General features: G+C 49.6%; 1 protein-coding gene across 3 annotated transcripts in view; it reads right to left on the bottom strand.

Moving 5' to 3' along the window:
- Positions 1-2,120: 2,120 nt before the first annotated feature.
- MB21D2 (Mab-21 domain containing 2) overlaps positions 2,121-23,396 on the bottom strand; it is an 86,500-nt gene continuing 65,224 nt past the window's right edge. For 2 of the 3 annotated variants that reach the window (XM_048863659.2, XM_048863660.2), the window contains one exon: positions 2,121-4,136. In XM_048863659.2, the coding sequence (XP_048719616.1) occupies positions 2,872-4,136 (1,265 nt within the window). In that variant the 3' untranslated portion in view covers positions 2,121-2,871. Of the gene's footprint in view, positions 4,137-15,362; positions 15,384-23,396 lie in introns of those variants that run through there. The other variant, XM_075132027.1, reaches the window with a different exon arrangement.

Below are 23,396 nucleotides of genomic sequence, written 5' to 3'. Positions count from 1 at the left end.
TTTTTGACACGCCCCCCCTCCCGGCCCCCCCAAAGTTAGGGTCCCAACTTCCCGAGGTTGGGGAATGCGGGGGCGCGTCTCCACCCAGGATCTAGGTGTGCTATGGGGATCTGCACTCTGAGCACTCGCACATCCCTGCGTTCTTGAACCTGGGGGAGGGGGACGGGAGGGGGCTCCCTAGCAATGAGCACTGGGGATCATATTACTCTTACTGACGGCAAGGGAGACAGTGCTGGGATCTACTAACGTTCATTTTTAATCCTATCAACCTGGCACCTTTGAAACTAAACACTGATATCGAGCCTGCAAGGGCTAACTGCTCCCATCAGGTAATTATCTAATGCCGGTTTCAGAAGGTTTTTGTTTATTTTACCTGATGCAGGTATAGGGTAAAAATCTTCAAAAAAAACCTAAGTGACTTGGGAGCCTAAATCCATTTTTAAAAGTGACTTGGGAGCCTCAATCCATTTTTAAAAGTGACTTGGGCTCTTAAGCGCTAAAGCACTTTTGAAAAAATCTTACCCTTCTCGTCGAACGGACAAAAGGCAATTTGTAAAGCAGATATCTGCTGTGCCAGGAAACCAGTCACTCATTCACGAGAGGGGGTCAAAAAGAGGGACATTTTTTTTGCAAACATTTTCACAAAAGCGTGTTCTATTTTTGTGAAATGTTTTCAAAACTTCTCAATCCCAGCTCTAATCATCACATTTTAAAAAGCGCACAAAATTGATCCTGGAGGAGTTGTTCTGGTCTGATCAGCAAACTGAATTTGCTGATCAAAATCATGGTCCGGGTTATGGTCTGGCCGGATAGAAAACCTAAAGCCAGCTGCACGAGGACGGACTGGACACATTTTCAGTTCAGATCAGTCATCATTCCCGTATATTTTAACCTACTTTCTAAAAAGGGAACAAGGTTTCTTTTGCAGAGCATCATGGCTGTGCTACATATGTAAGGCTGCAGTGGGATATAATGTAAGTAACCCTGGTGCACAGCGGGTCCAACTCTGAGCTCCCAGCCCGAGTTCAGATCAGGAGTGGCACCACTGAAGTCAAAATGGAGCAGAAACAGGTGAGAGGAGAACCAGGCCCAGGGTGTGTTTTATCTTAGCTGCACGCAGGGTGTAAGACACTCTTCTCTTCTCCCCCGTCTGGATGATTCACTTTGCATAGGACACCATTTCATCATATATTTAACAGTGACAGCAAACGCAAGTGACTCGTGACACACGGTATTTAAAGGAGAACCACACCAATGCAGGAGGCTTCTTTGCCCACCTCTGAACACAATGGCCCGTGGGCCCCTCCTGCCCAGCCCCTGAGCTCCTGGCCCGGGAGGCTCGCCCCCGGCCCCTCCCCCGCTGTCCCCCAGCCCCCACAGCCTCTGCTCACTGCGCTGCTGGCGTGATGCTCTGGGCGGGGGGGCTGCGAGCTCCTGGGGCAGGGCAGCAGCTGCAGAGCCTGGCTGGACCCGGTCTCTGTGCTGCGCGGTGGGTGGGTGGCTGGCTCCAGCCGGGCGGCACGGCTACACCACCGCCAGCCACCGGTGCTCCAGGCAGCGCGGTAAGGGGGCAGGGAGTGCGGGAGTTGGATAGAGGGCAGGGGAGTTGTGGGGAGGGTCGTTGGGGGCAGGGGTGTGGATAGGGGTCGTGGCGGTCAGAGGGCAGGGAACGGGGGGGTTGAATGGAGGAAGGGGTCCCGGCGGGGCAGTCAGGAAGGAGAGGAGGGGTTGGATGGGGCAGCGGGGGGCAGTCGGGGGGGGGGGGTCCAGGGGCGGTCAGGGGACAGGGAGCAGGGTGGGGATAAGGGGCGGGGGCCAGGCCACGCCTGGCTGCTTGGGGCGGCATAGCCTCCCCTAACCAGCCCTCCATACAATTTCCAAAACCTGATGCGGCCCTCAGGCCAAAAAGTTTGCCCGCCCCGCTTGTGTTCTTGAGTGTAACAGGACTAATGACAAGCCAGAGCCCTCTCGAAAGGCCGAATCGTAGGAGTGCCGCCGGAGACAACGGGAGTTGAGGGTGCTCAGCACCTTGCAGAATAAGGCCTTAAGAATCGCTGCTAATCATAAAAGAAACACAAACAGTGGTGCTGAGGTAATGGCAAAAGATTTCATTAGTGCAATTAACATTTATAATGGTATGTTCTTTAATAGAGAATTTAAATAAGGCTTTGAATAATTACACACACTAAAACTAACATTCCATAACCTTATTCCACATGGAAAAGCGGCAGAAAACCCTCCCTGCCCTACAAGGTCCAATTACGAACAATTACATTCAAGAAGAGGTGGCTTCCGAAAAAAACAAACAATTGTTTGTTGCATCATCGGCTCTTTCAAGTCTCCTTGCTCCCTCAGCGTGAGAAACATGTGAAGAGCAGATACACAGTACATTCACCATGGTGGGAGGTGGGGGTTTGGCCAGCAAAAAATGCCAAGTAGCGCTTCCCAGTCTGGAATCTCACCCAAGTTCTTTATGGTGATGGAAGCTCCTGAAAAGAACAACTGAATGTTTTTACACAGAGGAAGGTGAATTCTCTCCTCCCCACCCAAACAAGTTGTGGATAATTATGGAAGCTTGAAAAGAAATGATGTGGGCATGTGTGTTTATGGCTCAAGTTCTCCTTTTAAAAAACCACACACAAAAACAATGGTGGGGGGGGGATGAGAATCAAAGCAGCATATGAAATAGTAATAAACGGTTTCAAAGTCTGCACTGTCCAGCAGAACCAGGAATTATCATGTGTTTGTTTTGTTCCTGACAAATCCAATCTACACTGGATATGTAAAAAACAAGGGACCGTGTCACCAAAAAACAACCTACACCTTGTATAGTCTTTAAAAAAAAAAATAAAAACAAGCGTTGGCAAAAGCTCAGAAAAACTTGTCGTCAATTCGGAAGTGGGGCCTCGTGACGTCGTCTGGGTTGATGAAGACGGAGATGGATTTCCCTGGGTTCTCAGTCACCAGCTGTTGCAGTTTTTTGGCTAATCGGTCATCAGGCTGGCTGGGGTCCCCTCCGTCTGACTGCGGGGAGGGGATGCTGCTGGTGCTGCCTCGCCTTTGGAGCTCCAGGGTTAGCCGGTTAGCAGCTTTAACGTGCTCAATGGCAGTTCGGAGGTGCTCTGCAGGATCTGAGCGGACCGAGGACAGCTTCCGGGCATGCAGCATGACTGTCTCTTCGGAAAGGTGCTCCAACATGTTGCACTGGGGGATGAAGTAATTGGGGCACATCTTATTGACCAAGCAATGTTGCAGGTCGTCAATGAGCCCCAGTAAGAAGTGGGCAGCATAATCCTCTTGAGCCAAGTAGTTGGCTGGGAGCCGGTCGCACGCCCACAGCATCATGCTCCGCAAGTGATATGGACTAATGGCTTTGGGGCGGGAGAGGAGTTTGATGATGATCGCTTTGCAGGCCTGGTAGGCTTGCATGAGGCTGCTGGAGATGCACTTCTTCAGCTGCACTTCGCTTCTGGCGAACGACAGCCTCCACTCATTGTCCTTCTTGCCTTTGTAGGAACAGGCAGGCACTAGGTAAAACCCACTAATGACTTCCTCCTCCGTGATCTTCCCATCCCAGAAGTGGTTCTCCATCAGCCAGCTCTGGGCCACCGCTGGCCACCCTTTGAAAGACACTACGGGGACAATATCATACAGCATGCGGCTGCTGCCCACTCCCAAGATGGTGGATATTATAGTTCCGTTCTTTTCCACCTTTTCTACTTTGGGCATCCCTCGCTGCGGCTTCTTCTGGATCTCAGACAAGACGATGCTAATGGAGTCATAGAACCAGTCCGCCACTTTCGTAGGAGAGAAGAAATAATTGGTGGCCCCATTGATATGGTCCACAATTGTGCAGCAGTCTTTCCATTTACTTATAGTACCTTCGTCGAACAGCCGAAGGCTCAGCCACGAGTGACACAGAGCCGAGTGGCGCATGTCCAGCGTGACTGGCTGGTTTCGGTCGTGCAGTTTCAGTGCTGGCACCAGAAGGGTGAAGTCCATGTCATAGTCCGTTCCTCGAGCGTAAACATTTAATTCGTCGAGATCGAGATCCACCACACCTTCCCGGACCCCGCCTGAAAGGAGCAGGTACTCGTTGGCTACTGGGAGCTTTTGGTCCAGCTTCTGCACCATCCCTGCAAGAGAAACCAGAGTCAGAAAACGGGACGGATTTTTGGATTGCATGTTTAATTCACATTAAAAGCTACTGTGTGTCAAAGATGACATACAACCACCATGGAAATCCAGCACTGCTCATATAGGCTACAGGAGACACGAGTCTGAGGTCTTGTCTAGAAGAGTTAGCGTAGCAAGCTGGGGTGGAAATTTATAGCGCACGGGTGTGCCACACGCTAACTGGCCCTGTGGACACTGCTACTGCACACTAAAAGTTCCCCAGCATGCTTGGACAGCAGCAGGTCAATGCACGCTAGTGAACTTTTAGTGCAAGATAGCAAGGTCCGCATGGATGCTGAGTGTGTGCCAGACGACTGCGCTGTACATTGACAGGCCCACTTGCCACACACTAACGCTCCATCCTGACAGCCCTTGGACAGTGAGCCTCTGCCAAGGATAAAGCCAGTCCCTGCTCCCACAGAAGTCAACAGCAGGGCCCCTTTTCAATGCAGGGATATGTTGTCTAGTTAAAACAGGCTGATTCTGAATATCATACTTAGCAGTACTGGATGGAAAGAGCAAAGGGCTTTGGAAAAAATTGTCAGGCTATTTCTAGACCTAAATTTAACTCCCGTTAAGCCCTGCCAAAACCAGGTTTAGCTGTCTAGCTAGTAGGGCTCCCGCCGTTGAGTAGCCAAGCGCCTCCCACTAATTTCAAAATACAAACGTTAACACCGCCTCCCTCTCCGTCCATACCTTTCTTGTTTCCGCAGGGGAAGGGCAGAGCTGGATTAGCAGGTAGGTTTTTTGCTATGTGTTTGAGTGTCTCTGTGGAACTTACAGGGAAAGCTAAGCCAGAGAAATGGACTTTGCATTTAGTTCTGAATTCAGTGAGGTCTGTGGTTGTTTCGCCATCTTTATGGGAGGGAATTTCACAGAGTAACTCCACTCGAACATCCTGATTGACTTAATTTGGAAACTAATCCTTCAGGTTGCAAGGAAGGTGGCATTCCCTTAATGACTTGCCCTAACTCCTACGTGAATGTGAATACTGGACTTCTACTGTCATTGCTAAACAAACCACACAACTTTTTTGCCCCCTATACAGTGCAGAAGTTAAAATTTTTCATTTTTGTTGAGTTTTTAAAACTTTTAATTAAGAACAACAGGAGAGACTTAACCACTGCAACATTCAAAACAAAACACCACATTGCACTCGATTTCTAAGTCAACTTAAAATTTTAGGCTTAAAAATTAACTCCCTTTTGACCACTTGACTGTTTGAAAGCCAATGTCACTATTTGAGTTGGTCTTGTTGTTAAAGGTTCAGGACTGGGAGTTACGCTTTCCTCAGGCTCCCTGTATAACTTCAGGCAATTCAGTTAGCAGGACTGTGCCTCAGTTTCCCATTTGTGAGCGGAGGATAACGATACTCACCCACTTTGTCAATGGTTTTAGTTTGCTTTGAGATCTGCAGTTATAAGATACTGGACAGTTGCATTATCCCCCCGGACCACCAGTACATACTACACATTTTGAGGAGTCACTCTGGGAGTGATTTATTTCTTGGCACACATTTTATAAAGTAGCCTCCGTGCCCCGCTTCTTTCCATCTACATTACTGATGCCGGATTGAACCCTTCCACTACCAGGCTTAAACGGGAACACAAAGGAGAGCAAGTTGGCAAGGAGGGGGAGTGGAGAGAGGAAAAGCAGTTGGTCTTTAACTAAAGGCCACGCAATATGGTGCCAGAAACCACAAAGGGACACTTCACTGCAAGGTTTATCCTGGGTGAAAGCACCACAACACCTGGGTGAGAGGGTTTTGTGTGTGGATCGGAAAGGGGTTGGGACAACCCCAAGTAAGATTCTGGTCTCTCTCTGCGGTGAAGACAGACTCTAATCACCCTCTGGACAGAGAGCTGGCTCTGGGTCTTAACACAGATTCCCGACAATTCTCCCCCTCATTTAACGTTTCGCCTCCATCTCCATTCAGCTTTCAATTTCTTCCTGAAGAACTGAAGTTGCTCCCTGCAAGTGCCCTTCACCCTCCCTGCCCCAAGTCAGGGTCACCTTCCTGCCAGCTGAGAGCCACGGCCGGGGTTCTCTTCCCTCCACACAGTCCTGGCCTCAGGGAGAGAAATGGCTCCGGAAGAGCGGGAGAGTCTGGCCTCCCTCACGCCAGCCCTGCTCTGTGATCTCCCCATACGTGGCCCCTGCTGTCACCCCCGAAGGTGGTTTGGGGGGGCTTAGTTACATGGTGGGCTATATTAGCCTGATGGGTGGAATTGGGGACCAGGCCTGTCTCCCTGGACCAGGTAGCGTCGCTCATTCCTACCTAGTGTCCAAAAAAGTGCAACCGATGCAGAGTCCTGCTGCCCTCTCTGCCAGACGCTGCCCTGACACTCTGCCCCCAAACACTTGCTTTTTAGGGCGGAGTCGTCAGCCAGCCTACGCAGCCATGCAGGGGGGAAAGGGGACAAGGCTCCCTCTGACTCGCCTGCCCGGGCTACTCACACCCTGGGGTCATGATGAGAGGAGGGGGGGCAGCCACCACCAGGCTGGGAGTCCCCCCCTTCCAACACACCAGCCAATGCACCCTCTCCTCCTTCGCTCCCACGACACGCCCGCCAGCAGCGCCTAGCCAGGGCAGAGGGAGAAGCAACCTGTGCTGGTGTAAGCTTGGCAAAGCTTACTCCCCCCAGCGAGCAGGGCCAGAACTGTGACTCTGGCATAGTTAATGGGATCCCTGCTCTGTTCCTTCTGACCTGTGCTGCCCTACACACTGCCCCTTATGCAGGACAAGTTGCTAGGTACCAGTCCTGCCTGTAGGCTGGTCCAAACACTCCCTCTAACATAAGACCACAACGTACCCCCGCCCCCATGGGTAAGTTTTCAGATATTCCCAGGGCCAGGATGTAAGAGAATTCTACGGAAATTACTCTTAAAACTTGCAGAAGTTGACAAATATATATTTCCTAAATACCTTTTGCGGTGTGCTACAGGAGGGATAAAAATAATCTATTAAATTCTATAGGATGGCCCCCAAAACCTAAGTACAGTACAAGAGAGATCACAGCATTACAACTTAGTCCTGTGGAGCACAGAGTTCCTGACTGTTACAGCCCTTGTCTGGGCAGAATAGCACTCCATCTAATATTCCAAACATAACGACTCTTTCACTGTTTAAATCTACATTCAAGACTTCTGCCCAGTTAAGAATGTTAGCATGGAACACGTATTTGGCACTTTCCGCATCACTAATTACATCTGATGTACAGCAACCAGCCAGACTCACTTGGAAAGTTCTATATAAATGTAAATGGGGCTGGCAATTTCTCTGAGGAAAAACACAGAAAACTGGCTGCAAAGACAGAAAAATATTTTAAAAGCAAAACATACAACACCAGCCCTATCTGAGGGTTAAACCCACCAATATTCAGCACTTCCAGAATTAAAGTGTGTGTGTGTGTGTGTGTGTGTGTGTGTGTGTGTGTAAGAGAGAGAGAGAGACAGACACACACACTTTGTGAACCTTTACAAGCTGTCATTTGTCTTGTCTCATGTTAGAGGAAGGTGGTGGATGAACCCAAACAACCAACCTTCAAACCCGTGGGGCTCAGCTGGGACAGGGGAAGATGGACCCATCTGTGAGCCAAATGTGGCAGGGCTTGCAGCAGCAGCGATTGGGTTCAGCTGGGGAGAAGCTTCTTCTGAGCCCAGGCTGCGGTGCGATTGTAAGAAGTTGCAGCTTTTATAGGGCTGAAGCCCCCCGGGTACAGCTAGAGGACCCCTGACCGTCTTGCACCCCAGCTGACAAGGCCCCTCTGCTCCCCTATGGTAAAACAAAACTGGAAGTGTTCGTTTCCCATTGTAAAGCCATCCGAAATGCCAGCAGTCAGAGAATGCTTTTGATAAGCAGTCTGCAACTCTTCTAGAGATAACAGCCTGTGTGTGAGCTCCACTACCAGGCTAGTCTGCAAGTTCTCAGAAATTTGAAAGGAGAAAATGTAATAAATCACCAGCCACTCTTTTCCTTGCAGACATCTGGATCTACCAGCCCATCGGGAACTGCGAAGCATTAATGTCCACACAATGGCTACAGGAGATGAACCATTGGTCTGTCAAAAACTCTCTGCCTGGAGAGCTGCAGATTTTAAATCCAAGCCCATCTGAAGCTTGCATCCTTTCCCCTCCAGACACTGCAGCATGAGCACCCACTGATCAAAAATAGCAGGAGCTCCAGCATGCAGCCAGAGAAGGAATCTCTGTGAGTGGTTAGGACCAGCAATGCTGCTACATTTGAAGACCACAAAGTAGGGGTTTGAAACAGGGTCTCCTCCATTTAAGATGTGCACAAGCCATAAATGAAAGGCTCTGTGAAGAGCTGAGCTGGTCACGTACAAGATTCAGTGAGGTTTTTAGGAGGCCTATGGACTTTGCTAAGCACTCAAACCAGCCCTCTTATTTACAATTCTATTGAGTATTTGAAAATATATAAAGGAATATCACATGAGAACAGTAAACTGAGCATCCTATTTTGGCATCAAGCCTCACAATTGATTGGGCCAAATCCAAAGTAGCAAATGTATACCCAGCTGACCCAGGCCGATCTAGTCTAGCAAGGCTGGGAATATTAAAGAGGCAGGATATGGTCCAAGTGAACTAAAGTCCTAATATTTGAGAAACAACTGTGGAAGGCCAGGCATCAGGACTCTTGGTTTCTCGGAAGCAGATTGTGGTTTAGAGGTTACAGACACTGAAATATGACAGGTCCCTGTTTGAATCATCTTTAGGGACTGAACCCAGGACCTGTGGATGCAAAAGCATGAGCCTCTACCACCTGGGATCAAAGATCTGATCTCTCAACATTAAGGCAGGAGAGGAGTCATAGACCTCTACCTATGGCCTTGCTGCTAGAGGGAAACACAGAGCCATACGTTGTCAGAGCGGATTACAGAAGTACTTCGTTTTGGCATGTTCCCTCTGAAAGCTTGTTTGGCAAGTAGCTACTTGGCTTCAGAGACCTGGATTCTTTCCCCAGTTCTCTCTGAGGTGAGATCACAGAAACTCTGTTTTCTTACCTTTGAAATTAGCGAGTACTGCCCCAAGGTATGAAATCTTGGCTCTTCTTAAGGATTGTTAAACATAAAAGTATTAAAACCAGCAGTCAGTGGAAGCTCTGGGACCAGAGCCCACAGTCACAGAGCTTGTCATTTAGCGCACATTCCACTAGGCTACACTGTGTGTGCGAGAGAGATTATTTTTGTTAAAATAAATCACTGTCCTTTTAATAACAGGAAACGTGATCTATTTTTATTCCCACATCCTGCAAGGGAAAGGAGGGCAGAGCATTACAAAAGGAGGAGGAGGGGCGAGCTTTACCTAACTTTTCCTTTTGGGATATATCCTCGAATGAACTGGGATGCTTCAAGGCACAAGACACAACGTATCCTGTACATTAAGTAATGCAGAGAAGCTCTCAGCCCATTACGGTATTTCAATGTGAATTGATTTCACGCAGCCGCTGTGCATGCAGGGCTCTGCTTCCACCCAAGGAGATCCTTCATGCAAATAAGCAGATTTACAGTCCCCTCTACAGAGAAACTGACCATGAAATGAAACACCACCGTCTTCTCAGACATCCATTCATTTCCTGATCTTTCATCTAGCCTTGATGTCTTACTTAAGCAGCTATAGCTAGAGAATAAGGAAAGCAAGCACCAGCCTGAAAAAAGGGAGATAGGCTATGCTAATAATACCAACCTGGTCTCATCAGGTTAAACCTTGTGACCTCCAGTGCAGCCCGAGTACCCGGAATGCAGCAGAAAAGCCATCTTTCTGCTGCATGGGGAAGAGGAAGACCTCCCAGAAAGCATACAGCCCAGTCTCTTATGTGCTCTGGATAAGCATCAGAATATGCACTGCTTCTCTGGGACAAGCTGGATCTCCAGGGGCTAGATCTGCCATGTTTCCATCTCCACCAGGTTGGCGACAGGGACAGTTGCTTTGCAGATCGTTAGTGGCCTGCTGGTGGAAGCAGCAGAAGGGATATACCAAGCAAATGCGTACCCCGGCCAGGCTCCCCCCAGCCCAGTGTCACCCACTGCTCAGCCTGGACTATCTCCTCCAGGCAGCATGCACCTTGAGCTGCCATATCTTCACGCACGCTGGGCCCCACGCTCTGTCTCAAACCAGGTGTTAACATAGTCCCGTATCAGATTGTTTCCCCCACCCCTGCCTGTTTTATATCCTACTAGGATACAGGGCAAGCACTAGTCCACTGAACTCTGCAGCCTCTGAAAACCAGCCAGCCCGAGTTGCTACAGAGCATATGGCCCAGAGCTGGTAAAGGATTGCTGTGAAAGCAGCAGCAGCGAACCCAGGACTGCAGGGAGGGCAGGGGCTGGTCCTGAGGGAAGAGCTTGGAGACTTGCTAGAAAAAACGAATGAGAGCTTATGGGAAGGGAGAGCCTGCAGCCTGCGGGCAGCCGTGCGCTGGAGTTCAACAAGAAAGCTGTGCTAACCAGCCATTATGCCTTGCTACTGCACTTTCTCCCATCACCTCTTGACTTCGCCATCAAATCGGACCGGAGGCGAAGCACAGAGCCACACAGCATCAGCTGTTAAAAATAGCTGCACCACACGACAAGCGCCCAGCTTCTGCCCCTCAGCCCTTGTGTAGCTTGGAAAAAACAGCCCCCCCGGCGCGTGCACAGAGCACCACTCCCGCTGGCTGCCCAGGTGTGGCCTAGGATTTGGGTGTGTTCTATGGAGACTCACTGACCCTGGGACACTCCCAGAACCATCCAGGAGACAGCGCTAAGGCACTGCGGGCCCACGCCAACAGCCACTGCTCGTGAAGTCACACAAAGCAACAGCTCAGCTTCCGTTTAAAACGGAAATGCCCATTTCTAGCCCACGTTGTTGGAAAGAAAAGCTTGGCCATGGGACCCAGATGTGGAAGAGGCAGAGGTGCCTGCCTGAGTCTGCACAGAGCCTGGAACAGACTGGGAAAAGATGGGACTGCCTCATGCTTCTCAATGGGGTGTTAACACCCAGGCCCAGGGCCACGCAGGTGTCCTGCCAACCCTACCCCAGCAGAGGCTGCGTGTGGTAGGTGGGGAAAAGTGCAGCGAGCCCAGTCCCTGCACCCAGCAGGTACAGCCCAGCCGCTGGAGTATGAACTAGGACAACTGTCTGCTGGGGGAAATGCCGTGAAATTCCAGACTAATCAACAAAACATCAGCTCTGTCTACAGAACAAGGGCTGCGTCCAGGCCAGCCTTCCTGAGCTAGCTGAAATCCAGCAGGGCAGGTAACAACAGGGAAGACCGGGCAGCATAGGCAGGTACCAGCTCAGCACAGACCCTAGGTACGTACTCTGCTTGCCAACCTGCTCTGAATTACAGTGGACGAGAAGCTGGATATGAGTCAGCAGTGCGTCCTCGTTGCCAAAAAGGCCAGTGGCATATTGGGCTGCATTAGTAGGAGCATGGCCAGAAGATCGAGGGAAGTGATTATTCCCCTCTATTCGGCACTGGTGAGGCCACACCTGGAGTACTGTGTCCAGTTTTGGGCCCCCCACTGCAGCAGTGATGTGGACAAATCGGAGAGAGTCCAGTGAAGGGCAACGAAAATGATCAGGGGGCTGGGGCACATGACTGACAAGGAGGGGCTGAGGGAACCGGGCTTATTTAGTCTGCAGAAGAGGAGAGTGAGGGGGGATTTGATAGCAGCCTTCAACTACCTGAAGGGGGGTTACAAAGAGGATGGAGCTCGGCTGTTCTCAGTGGTGGCAGATGACAGAACAAGGAGTAATGGTCTCAAGTTGCAGTGGGGGAGGTTTAGGTTGGATATTAGGAAAATCTTTTTCACTAGGAGGGTGGTGAAGCACTGGAATGCGTTACCTAGGGAGGTGGTGGAATCTCCTTCCTTAGATATTTTTAAAGTCAGGATTGACAAAGCCCTGGCTGGGATGATTTAGTTGGGGATTGGTCCTGCTTTGAGCGGGGGGGGGGACTAGGTGACCTCCTGAGGTCTCTTCCAACCCTGATATTCTGTGATTCGATGAAGCCTGTTCTGTACCACCCTCACTGCTACTGGTCCCCGCACTAGCTGCATTCAAGCTAGCTCAGGCAGGGTAGCTGGGGCACAGCTTTCGTCACGTAGGCACGGCCAGGGTCATTTACAGAAGCACAAGAGCCGGCGGTTTGCAGTTCTTTGGGAATCCTACCACAAACAGCAAATCCTGGGGACTGTTCTCCCTGTTGCAGGAAGGAACATTCTGCAAAGGAAAACCCACTGCAGCGTTCTCCCACCTTCCCCTAGAGCAGCGGTTCTCAAACGATGAGGCGGGCCCCCGAAGGGAGGTGTGGGAACATGTCATGGGAGGCGCGAGCTGTGTGCTTATTTCCCGCCACCCCTTGACTGTCAGCCCTGGGTGGCTGGGGGTCGTGCAGAAGGGCCGTGCACACCCAGGAGGGGGGGATAAAGGGGACAGCTGGAGCCCCGCCACCCAGGTTCTCCTCCCCTCTCCAATCCTCAATCCCTCACTGGGAGGCAGCCCTGGCTCAGGCTCTCCCCACTCCAATCCCTCACCTGGAGGCAGCAGGACTCTGATTGTCAGCAGCACAGAAGCAAGGGTGGCAACGGGGTGCTAAGTCTGCTGTGAAAAGCGATATTGACAGATAACACTTTTCATATTGCCCGCCACTGCTCTCCGCTCTGCCTTCGGAGCCGGGCTCCCGGCCAGCAGCCGCTGCTCTCCGCTCCGCCTTCGGAGCCGGGTGGCAGTACTTGTGGGGCAGGGGACAGCGAAAACGACTACAGACACAAAGAAGTGGGGCCCGATCAAACAAGTTTGAGAACCACTGCCCTAGAGTGACTCACACCTAATTCCAAGGGCTTCATTAAAGGCGGCTGATGCGTCTGCTTTAATGTAAGCGATGTGCACTCGGTGAAGGTGTGCGCAGATTCTTCCATTCCTCCTGCTAATTGTAAATCTATTTGTGAGCAGTGCAAGTTCCCATTCTACTGAGCAAACAGAAGAGTGAGCTCTTTAAAGCAGTCTTGAGTTACAAAGCGCATGTTAGGGGAGTGTTGACAGAAGCACCCTTGGGGGGGGTCAAAGTGGAAAGAATAAGCCATGTGATGCCAATTCAGTCCAATATGGGAGGCAAGCCAAGCAAGCAATTCTTTGCGGATTGCTATGCTGGAGCCCTATAGATTTTTCTCCTTTTAGCCATCTTTTGTGAGCAGGCTGCAGAACACACGGCAGGTAACTAGCACTCTTGATTTAAAAGTCAAGCTTTTATCTCTATGCTTTCTTTACAAGATCAGGAAGAAACTGGGACACTTCTTTCTTTTAACTTCATGCCTCTGTCAGAATCCCTACTGCGAGCAGATATCCTGTATGTTGAGGCCTAAGGGTGATAGGAAAAATGTAAATTAGACTCTGGGAGTCAGATTCTGATCACCAACTCATGGTGCAGGAACGACGCTGTTATCCAATGGAGTTACTCTGTATTTTCACCAGGGAAGCTGAGATCAGAATCTGGCCCTGAAAGCAAAGCACAGAAAGAGGATCACAAATTGAACAGAGGGACATCATGGTCTGAATAAGGACCATGAGTTTGGAGGGCAGCAGTCAAGCAGGGGAGAGGGAAGAACGGATAGAAAAGATATAATCAGCAAGTAGCTTGATGGTGCTCTGTTTAACATTAGAAAGCATTGTATATTTTACTCTTGAAATTTGTTTCCTTGACATTGGGCCTCCGTTTATTTAACCAGAATATGATTTCTCATAAACACTCAAGTTATATTTTCAGTCATCATTGTTCCACTGATGGAAATGCACCTTCTACAACCTGCACATGTCATTACAAACCAAATAGAAGGTGGTGACAATTCTGTCTTAGGATACCTCTGTGACCCAGTTCAAAAGGGATCCTTTATCCAACACGGCAGGAAACATGAGTCTTAACGAGGTGAGCTGCTTTGGCACAAAAAAAAAAACAAAAAACCCACACACCTTGAACTCCCCTGTCAGGAGCTAAAGAAAACTAGGCTAAAACACTGAAGTCTCTGGCAAAATCTTTGTTGAATTTGATGGGTCAAAAAGTGGCTTTTTGCAGACAAGGCTCTGGTAATCTCACTCGATCTCTTTTTTTAGGAAGTGTTTTACTGCCACTTTCTTTCAAAGTGTGTGTCATTAAATGAACCTGCCCTTTGAAGGAGAGCTCAAGAGAATTTTGAGAGCTCAAGAGGTTTTTTTAAATATTATTTTGGGAAACTATTTTTAAAGCCTCACGTTGAAAGTCAGGGGTTGCTACCTTGTGGAAATTGGGTAATGTAACGCCAGGAGCATGAGCCAATAGGAAAGAAATGATGACTCTGAAAGAGCCAAGAGCTGGAGACGCCAGCCATCCAATGCACCCACACGCCCTCCCCAAAATAAGGCTGCAGCTCTAGGATTAGGACACAGAGCAGTTAGTGGAATTTCATTGATGGCACTAGTACATAGTTTGGGCAGCCTTTTCATTAAAAAAAGTCTCATAAGTAGTATTCACCCCAAATCACTGTGCCCGCCAACTAACTACTTTAAGCTGCAGATGTTTGCACCCCAAGTTACTACCTAACTGGTGCCCTGGTACAGCATTTATCTTTTTGGGGGTTTCCAGCCTCTCAGCAGTGCTGCAGCGATTGCATCCCAAATAAGCTCTAGAAGCAATACTAGAATCCACCCATGCCCCGGTGGGCAAAGAGAGCCCGGTTCTGCCCCCACCTACATCCCTGGGCGCTGCTCAGGTGTGACCAAGAGGGAGGCTTCAGCCCAGGAGCTTTTGCTTTGGAAGAGACTCAAGGCGTTTACTCTTTTGGGGCCCAGTCCTGCAAGGTGACCGAGTGCTTTGAAGGAGGGACCCTGCAGCACCTGCCAGGTTTGGACCCCTATGACTTGTATTCAACACTTCCAGTCCCCACACTGCTAGCAGCATCTCTGCTGTTCCCAACCCCTGGCCAGCTCCTCAGACATCTGGCCTGACAGACACTGTGGCCTCACCTCAGCCCTGGTCTGCAGCTCATCTGCTCCCCGGACGCAGCTTTTACCACGCACCAAGCCCCACCTAGTGGACAGTCTCTCCGCCTTCCCCAACAAGTCCACCGGGTCAGCATGGGCTACTGGTGAGAGGTGCCCTCCTGTGGCATCATGCGGGACACTGAAACAGAGGGCTGCCGCGGCTGTACCTGGGAAGAGACTGAAGTCGGACTTCAAAGCCCTCAGTGTTTCACGCAACGGAAACCCAGCGCAGGCTCAAAACTGACCAGTCGCTGCCAGGTGTCTCTGCTGGCAGGTCCGGCTGCCTCCCAGTGATGGTCACAGCAATTCTATACACACACAAGGAACAAACTCCGCTCGCAGTCACTCCCGGGAGCCTCCCAGTCACGCCAAGGAGAGGGGGCACGCACTCCCATCAGGTCGGACTTTGACCAGAGTACGCACAGCACTTGGGGTTTCTCCAGGACGGCTTACTGCCCTTGGTACATACAGTTTGCTATTTGTCTTCTAGTCTCTAGAGGTACAAATCGTTAAATGAGTCCACAGAGCCCTGTTTGCAGACAGCTCACGTGTGCTGTGCTCACAGAAGCACATCCACACCCAGTGTTCCCCCCCCACCCCCTTTCAGTCGGTGTGAAACCAGGGGTGCACCGAATGTGGGAGGCAGTGGGGCTTAGAGATAGCACCCCCAGCTGGGACTCAGGAGACCCGGGGTCTATTCTTGGCTCTGCCATTGGCCTGCTGTGTGATCTCAGGCAAGTCACTTCACCTCTGTGCCTCAGTTTCGCTATCTGTAAAATGGGGATACGGATACTGGACTCCCTCTGTACAACACTCCGAGATCCACTGATGAAAATGTCTATATAAGAACTAGACCTTGTTTTGCTGCTGCTGGGCCTGTACATGGATAGCTAGCACATAATTTTTGTCTCCAGTGACCCAGCCATGACATTTCACTTCCGTACCCGAGTCTGGCTGTTCTCTATGGAGACCACTGACACACTGCCTCCCATATTCTTCACAGTAATATTATTACAATTGTGGCATAATTGTGACACATTTTGTACAAGGCAGGCCCTGTGAGGTCTCATTGGAAAAGTGATGATTTGCTGTATGCATGTATCACTTTTGTATCTGAAGCTATAAATATTGACTAGGGATCTGTATTTCAAATGGGCTTACTCTGGGTGTGTGCCTGCGGGGTTGGGGATTATCCTGGCTGTAGCCTCTCTATTGTTGATTCATGCAGTGGCTGGTCAGCCTGCATGTAACTGCAGCTGGCTGTGTCCCTCCCTGTGTGAATGCTGGTGTAAGTATAGGCCGGGAGAGGGTCTACAGCTTGGGGGAGAGGGAGCCCAGGCTGGGGAGTCAGAGGGCTCAGTGGTACCCACGTTCCAGGTGGCACCCCAGGGTGGGGGAACCCATCACAATTACTTACAGACAGGGTAAACTCCTCCTAGAAATGTGGGCTTGCCATGCCCAGCACCGATACGTTCCTGTTCTAAAATGATACTTCCCGGCTACTGGGCAACACAAGGATCTGGGTCCTTCCCTCACAAAATCTCCCATAAACCATTTGGCAAGAATAACTTTGTCTGCACTAGAAACGCGACAGCGGCTCAGCTGCAGTGTAGACACTCGCTACAGCAGGGGAGGAGTTTTTTCCAATCGTGGTAGTAAATCCACTTCCCCAAGAGGCGGTAGCTAGAAGAACTCTTCCATCACCCGAGCGCGGTCTACACTGGGGCTTGGGTCGGCCCAACTACGTCGCTCAGGCGTGTGGATCATTCACATCCCAGACCAAAGTACCTGAGTCAACCTGACTTTCTAGTGTAGACGAGCCCTAAGACTTGCTATACTCTCTCTTCCCCCACATCATCTGTATATGGAACTAATAATCAACAGAGGGAGACCTGATCACATCCTTCAGTATTTAGTGTCCAGTTTCTGATAACCCTGCAACAACTGCTCAAGCATGAAACCAGCAGCTCACATGCAACCAAACCATTCTCATACCCTCCATTATCCTACGGTTAAGTCTACTGGGCTGTATACCATGGGACATCTGAGAGCCACTGTGTGTGATAAGAATCCCAGATTACCCCCCTCAGACAGGAGAGGCCTGTGAGAGCAGGAATGGCATTTATGAGAAAGCAACAGGTTCCTTATAACGTGAGTGGGAGGGACAAAGATGCCCCCATAGTATTTCCCTCCACCAAAAATCTCTCTTCCTCCTCGTCTTCCTATTTGCGACATCTCTGACGGTCCCAGTGCAGAATCTTTTACTTCAAAAGATGACCCAGTGAGGATCCCTTTAATAGTCTGTGTTGACCTTTATATTAGGTACGCATTCTGTTTCTAAAATTGTTTCCAGGCATTTCCATGGTGCTCATCACCACTGAGTGAACGCAGCTAGAACACTGGCTCGACAACTGGTTCAAAATAGGCACAAGGCACCTGCAGGCATCGAGGAGGAGGAAGCAAGGGATTAAGATCCACCCAAAATGTGGTTCTCCCTAAACAGCTGAACGTGCTCGACTGACCAGCACAGGTCCTCAACATGCAGCCACCTCCAGGGACCAGCTCGCCCTTCCACCAACCCCGTTAGATCCACTCTGAGAGGGGCACTCCACACACAAATCGTTCCTGCATGCAAAGGGGACTTGAATACCTTCCAGGAGTGCTGCCATGGTGCGGCCAGGGGCCTGTGTTGGGAATGGGGAGGAGACGACACTGGAATATCCTCTCTCAACACCACAGAGTTTCTCAGAAAACAGGAACAGTTAACGTAGGCACGGCAGGCTGGGGCTGCTTCACAGATCTACCCCCAGGGGACAGGGGAAGCCGCAGATCCGGGAGGGGGGGAGCACTGGCAGACCAGGTGACAGCTCTTGCCATGGCTTTAGGCCTCAGCCAAGCACTGACAAATTCACTGCTGGAAAACAGCCCAGCTCACCTGTGTGGTAGTCTGGTTAAGATGGCTAGTGGACTCGTAAGAAATGTGTTTAGACTTCATGGAATGCTTGTAAATTGAGGCCTGTATTAACCCTACTTACAATGCCGGTATCCCGAGCCATAAGGTAATACTGAAGTGTTTGTGCTATAGCTGTAAAACGTTTGCTCTGAACAGTGTAACTCACCAACCAAGACAACCTCATTTAAAATGCTAAATCCCTGTCATAACCATAAGGGTAGCCTAAAATCCCTCCTTACCTGTAAGGGGTTAAGAAGCTCAAATAGCCTGGTTGGCACCTGGCCAAAGGAACCAACGGGATAAAAGATACTTTCAAATCTTGGGGGCGGGGGTGGGGGGAGAAGGCTTTTGTTTGTGCTCTTTGTTTACGTGGGACTGAGAGAGGGCCAGACAGAAATCCATCTTCTCCAACCCATCCCAATCCAAGTCTCCAATACTGCAACCAGTAGAGGTAAGCCAGGCAAGGCGGATTAGTTTATCTACTGTCTTTCTTGTGAATTTCCCCTGTGTTAAGAGGGGAGGTTTATTCCTGTTTTCTGTAACTTTAAGGTTTTGCCCAGAGGGGGATCCTCTGTGTTTTGAATCTGAATACCCTGTAAAGTATTTTCCATCCTGATTTTACAGGGATGATTTTTACCTTTTTTACTTTTCTTTTAAGAACCTGACTGATTTTTCCATTGTTCCAAGACCCAGGGGTTTGGGTCTTTGATCATTTTATAACCAATTGGTTAGGATATTATTCTCAAGCCTCCCCAGGAAAGGGGGTGTAAGGGCTTGGGGGGATTGCTGGGGGAAGAGGAACTCCAAGTGGTCCTTTTCCCTGGTTCTTTGTTAAATCACTTGGTGGTGGCAGCATACCGCAGTCCAAGGACAAATAGAGATTTGTGCCTTGGTGAAGTTTTTAACCTAAGCTGGTAGAAATAAGCTTAAGGGGGTCTTTCATGCGGGTCCCCATGTCTGTAACCTAGTGTTCAGAGTGGGGAGGGAACCCTGACAATCCCTATGAAAGGAATCACCTCTTGCCCATCGGGAAGGGCTATCAGAATGAAATGAGCCATTGCGCAATATCACAATACAAAGACTTTGCTACTTGCCCCTCCACAGGCTATGTGCAAGGGCTTGTCCCATCAGCTTGAATTCTGGAAGGAAATAAAGACAGCGGACATGAAGAGTTTGGCTGTTTGGACTTTCACAGGGCTGGAGCTACAAAACAGCCCTAAAAGACATTCAGAGCTAACAGATTACTACAACTCTGTTACCTTTTGGAACCATTTGTAACTCATTTGTGTATACATGTTTGTCTGCTTTAACCTGTAAATAACTCATTTATTTTTCCTAGTTAATAAAGCCTTAGCTAGGGCATGTCTACACAGCAGAGAAAAACCCACATCTGGGTAAAATGAGTTTGTTGTCTTTCTTCCCCCTTTTATAGATAGGGAAACTGAGGCACAGAGGTGCAGTGACTTGACAGAGGTCACAGAGTGGCCAGTGGCAGAGCCAAGAACAGACCTCAGGTCTCCTGAGTCCTGCAAGGTGGGAGGACCCTAGAGCACGGGCTTCAGCCTGAACCCAGAATCCTACAGAGCAACAAAACAGCCCTACAAGCCTGAGTTGGCTGGCACGGGCCAGCCACAGGTTTTTCTTTGCTGTGTAGACAGACTCTTAGTTTACTATAGGACTATTTGTGTTGTCTTTGGTGTGAGATCTGAAATACAAACTGACCTGGGGTAAGTGACTGGTCTCTGGGGATTGGGAGCAACCTGAACGTTTTGTGATCCTTTGGCGCTCAGCAACCATCACCAAGTCCAGTTTGCCTGGGTGGCACGACAGACCGGCGTGCCCAAGGGGACTGTCTGGTAAGACGGTTACACTGCTTCAGGTGTTCACATCGGTTACCGAGCTGGTGAAATCGAATTGTAGAACATGCAGCCAGTCTCGGGGGTCTGCCCTGATGCTGGTGCTCACCATTGTGAGCACGCTCCAGACAGCATGACGGGGGTCCAGTGGAGCTATGCTAGAGGAAGGCCTCCAGAGGACAGAGCAATGGGGGAGGAGGAAATGGAGCATCCCTGGAGGATGGGCTTGGCCTCCCACAGATCCTCTAGAATCCACCTTGTGCGCGGGTGACCCCTTGGCCTGTCTGATCAGACAACCCAGGGGCACCTTTTGGGGTGGCAGAGATTTCCTAATAATAAAAATCTCCTCCCAAGACTTTTGTTGTGTGGGGGGGGGGGGGGTGATCTGGGTCCTGGGTCAGAAGGCAGTAGCGAGCTCCACACCCCTATACAAAGCATCAAGGCAGAAATAAACACAACTGTGACTGCAACCCCAGGATCTGAAGAGGGGGAACTTTCCCCAGCGGAGCAAACAGGGGCGCTCAGGTTATTTAGCACAGCAGAGAATGGCAAGAGCCACATTTTTACAGAATCAGGTCTGTTAAATACCCTCCTTAGCTCTGATGTACACTGAGTGCATTGAGCCCATATTGGATATGGGCATATTCCATAGCCACGGAAGAAAACAAGAATGGGTCAAACTCTCAGCTAGTGGAAAATGGTGCAGCTCCACTTAAGACAGTATTACAGATGTAGCCACTGGAGGGGATCTAAGTGGATTCCCCTCTCCCCCCCCAACCCTGAACTTATTACTACCCTGGGGACAGCCCCTGAGAAGTGGCTGCAAGTCTCATGCATCCTCACACGCAGTTGTTCCAGTTTTATCGCACTGAGGTTATACTAAGTGGGGCTGTTGCTACTTCTGCCAATGAACTAAGCCTGTTCTGTGACCTTGTGGGAACACCCGCCCTGCTTCCCCGGGTTAAAGAGCAGAGCAATGGCTCGGATAATCTAATAGGTTTTGCCATCAGCACACTCTCGGCATTTATAGTCACTTAGAAGCTTAAGTGCAAATGAACGTTGTCATCTGTTAGAGCAGTGACAGGTTTCAGAGTATCAGCCGTGTTAGTCTGTATTCGCAAAAAGAAAAGGAGGACTTGTGGCACCTTAGAGACTAACCAATTTATTTGAGCATAAGCTTTCCTGAGCTACAGCTCACTTCATCGGATGCATTCAGTGGAAAATACAGTGGGGAGATTTATATACACACAGAACATGAAACAATGGGTGTTACCATACACACTGTGACGAGAGTGATCACTTGAGGTGAGCAGTGGTTCTCAACCGGGGGCCCCAAGCAGATTTCAGGGAGTCCACCAAGCTGGACCAGCATTAGACTCACTTGAGGCTCAGGGAAGAAGGCTGAAGCCCCACCGCATGGGGCTGAAGCCCTGGGCCCTGAGCCCTGACACTAGGAGCTGAAGCCAAGGCCTGAGCAATGTAGTTTTGTGGGTGCCCCTGTTGTGTGGGGCCCCAGATAATTGCCCTTTTTGCAACCCCCTAACGCTGGCCCTGGCTTTGATATGCAGAAAACCAGTTATTGTGCACAGGTGGGCAGTGGAGTTTTTATAGCATGTCTCGGGGGGCTCAGAAAGAAGAAGGCTGAGAATCCCTGTGTTAGAGGATTTGGCAGAAGGTGCCATGTCAATTTATCAGGAGCTAGAGTGAGGGAATCACGCTCACTAGCTCCATCTAGCGGTCCATCACTCCCTGAGAACAATGGCCTGACAGCTGCAGCGTTAACCTTTGACCGAGGAGCAAGAGCAATTAGAGAGTCAGTAAAACAGAGAACGTAACTGCTGCAGCTCCAGCTACCTCCACCTCATTGACAGGTGCCTTGCAACACGGTGGCAATATCGCTGAGCGGGGTGGAGCAGCCAGAGGCTTAATACTTCCACAACATAAAGACGGTCTCAGGAGTCGCTTAGCCAGCTGTTACGGTAACATCCTGGCACTGGTCACACTCTGATCTTCCCAGGTTCTCTGTTTTCCACTGGTCACATCCCTTCCATGCTATAACGAACGGGCTGGTTGTATGTGGCTGGAATTGCTCAGCTGCGCGGCACAGGGCCTATGCTGCTGTCAGCTCGCGGGGATTCTCCACCCCACAACCAACCATTTTCCACTAAGTGTGGCATAGCAGGAAGTGGAGATACAAGGCGACCGCAGGCTGGTTGCAATACACTGTAAGGTCTAATCTCTTCGTTCTGGATCTATTCCAGAACAAAGCCTAGAATGGGCACAAGCTCACACTATCATGCTAGAGAACACCTACTGCCTTGATGAGCTGGTGAGATACCAGTAACTTCATTGATGGAAAGATCAAAAATACCCACAGGAAAAATTATTCCTGGAATGAATTTGTTTTAGCCTGTTGGTTCCCACATTCCCTTTTGCATCCAGACCCCCCCCCCCCGCCTCCAGTGGTAGTACTGATTGTGCAAAAAAAAACGAGTTTGGGACCAGAGCAGTGCAACCATCGAGAGAAGCAGGAGATTCTGTTAAACCTCTGCAATCTTGGATTCTTCTTTAAGAAGTTCTTTAGTCAGGAAATCCAGCTGCAAGCCTTGCCAGATTGCCAGTACATTTGAGTTTGGAGCCAGCTGGTTACACTGTGTTCACGCTCTCTTCTCTCACAGAATCTGGATACCTCAGAGTTCCCACGTGAAGCCAGGAAAGCACAGAGAGACAGGGATAATTTTTCACAAGCTCACTGAGTTTCAGGCTGCAGAACTGCCAAGCCAGCATATGGTCAAAAGAGTCAGGCCCCAAAAAGTCAGACAATTGTTTTAAACATCATGAGGGTTTCTTTTTGGGGGGAGGGGGTGTCTTTTCATTTGATTCTGGCTTTTCAACCTTTAATGTGCACTCAGGTCACATTTTCAGGCTTTTCTCTGCAAATATGAGGGCTAAAAAACTTTTTTATAAAAAAGAAAGTTGAGATTCTCATGCTATCACTGACTCCAGAAGCTGGGGCTTCAAGAAAAAGCATCAAATGTTGCCAGGTTGGCTGATTTAGTTTAATTTGTCTTAGCCACAAGACCATCTTTTTTCACTATACATTGCTCCAAGACATTCAACCTCAATAGTTTCTATATTTATGTTAATAACTAAACAAATGCAAATTAAAGCTTTGCTCATAAGAAGCATACAATGGAGAAGGCGGATGAAAAAGGCTTAAGGTATACGACAGATCTAGATCATCTTCACAGGTACAATCAAAATTAGGAACCTCAAAGAAATCAAACATTTTAGGTCTAGTTTTTATAGCTGTTGTGATGAAAGTGCCCTTACGGAGGTTGTGTTTCTGCAGCACTCACCATCCCCAGCACGGAAGCTGTCCCTCAGTAGGG

This window comes from Caretta caretta, chromosome 9, assembly GCF_965140235.1.
Source record: "Caretta caretta isolate rCarCar2 chromosome 9, rCarCar1.hap1, whole genome shotgun sequence".
In the NCBI taxonomy this organism is placed as follows: Eukaryota; Metazoa; Chordata; order Testudines; family Cheloniidae; genus Caretta; species Caretta caretta.
This window is presented reverse-complemented; position numbering and strand designations above follow the sequence as displayed.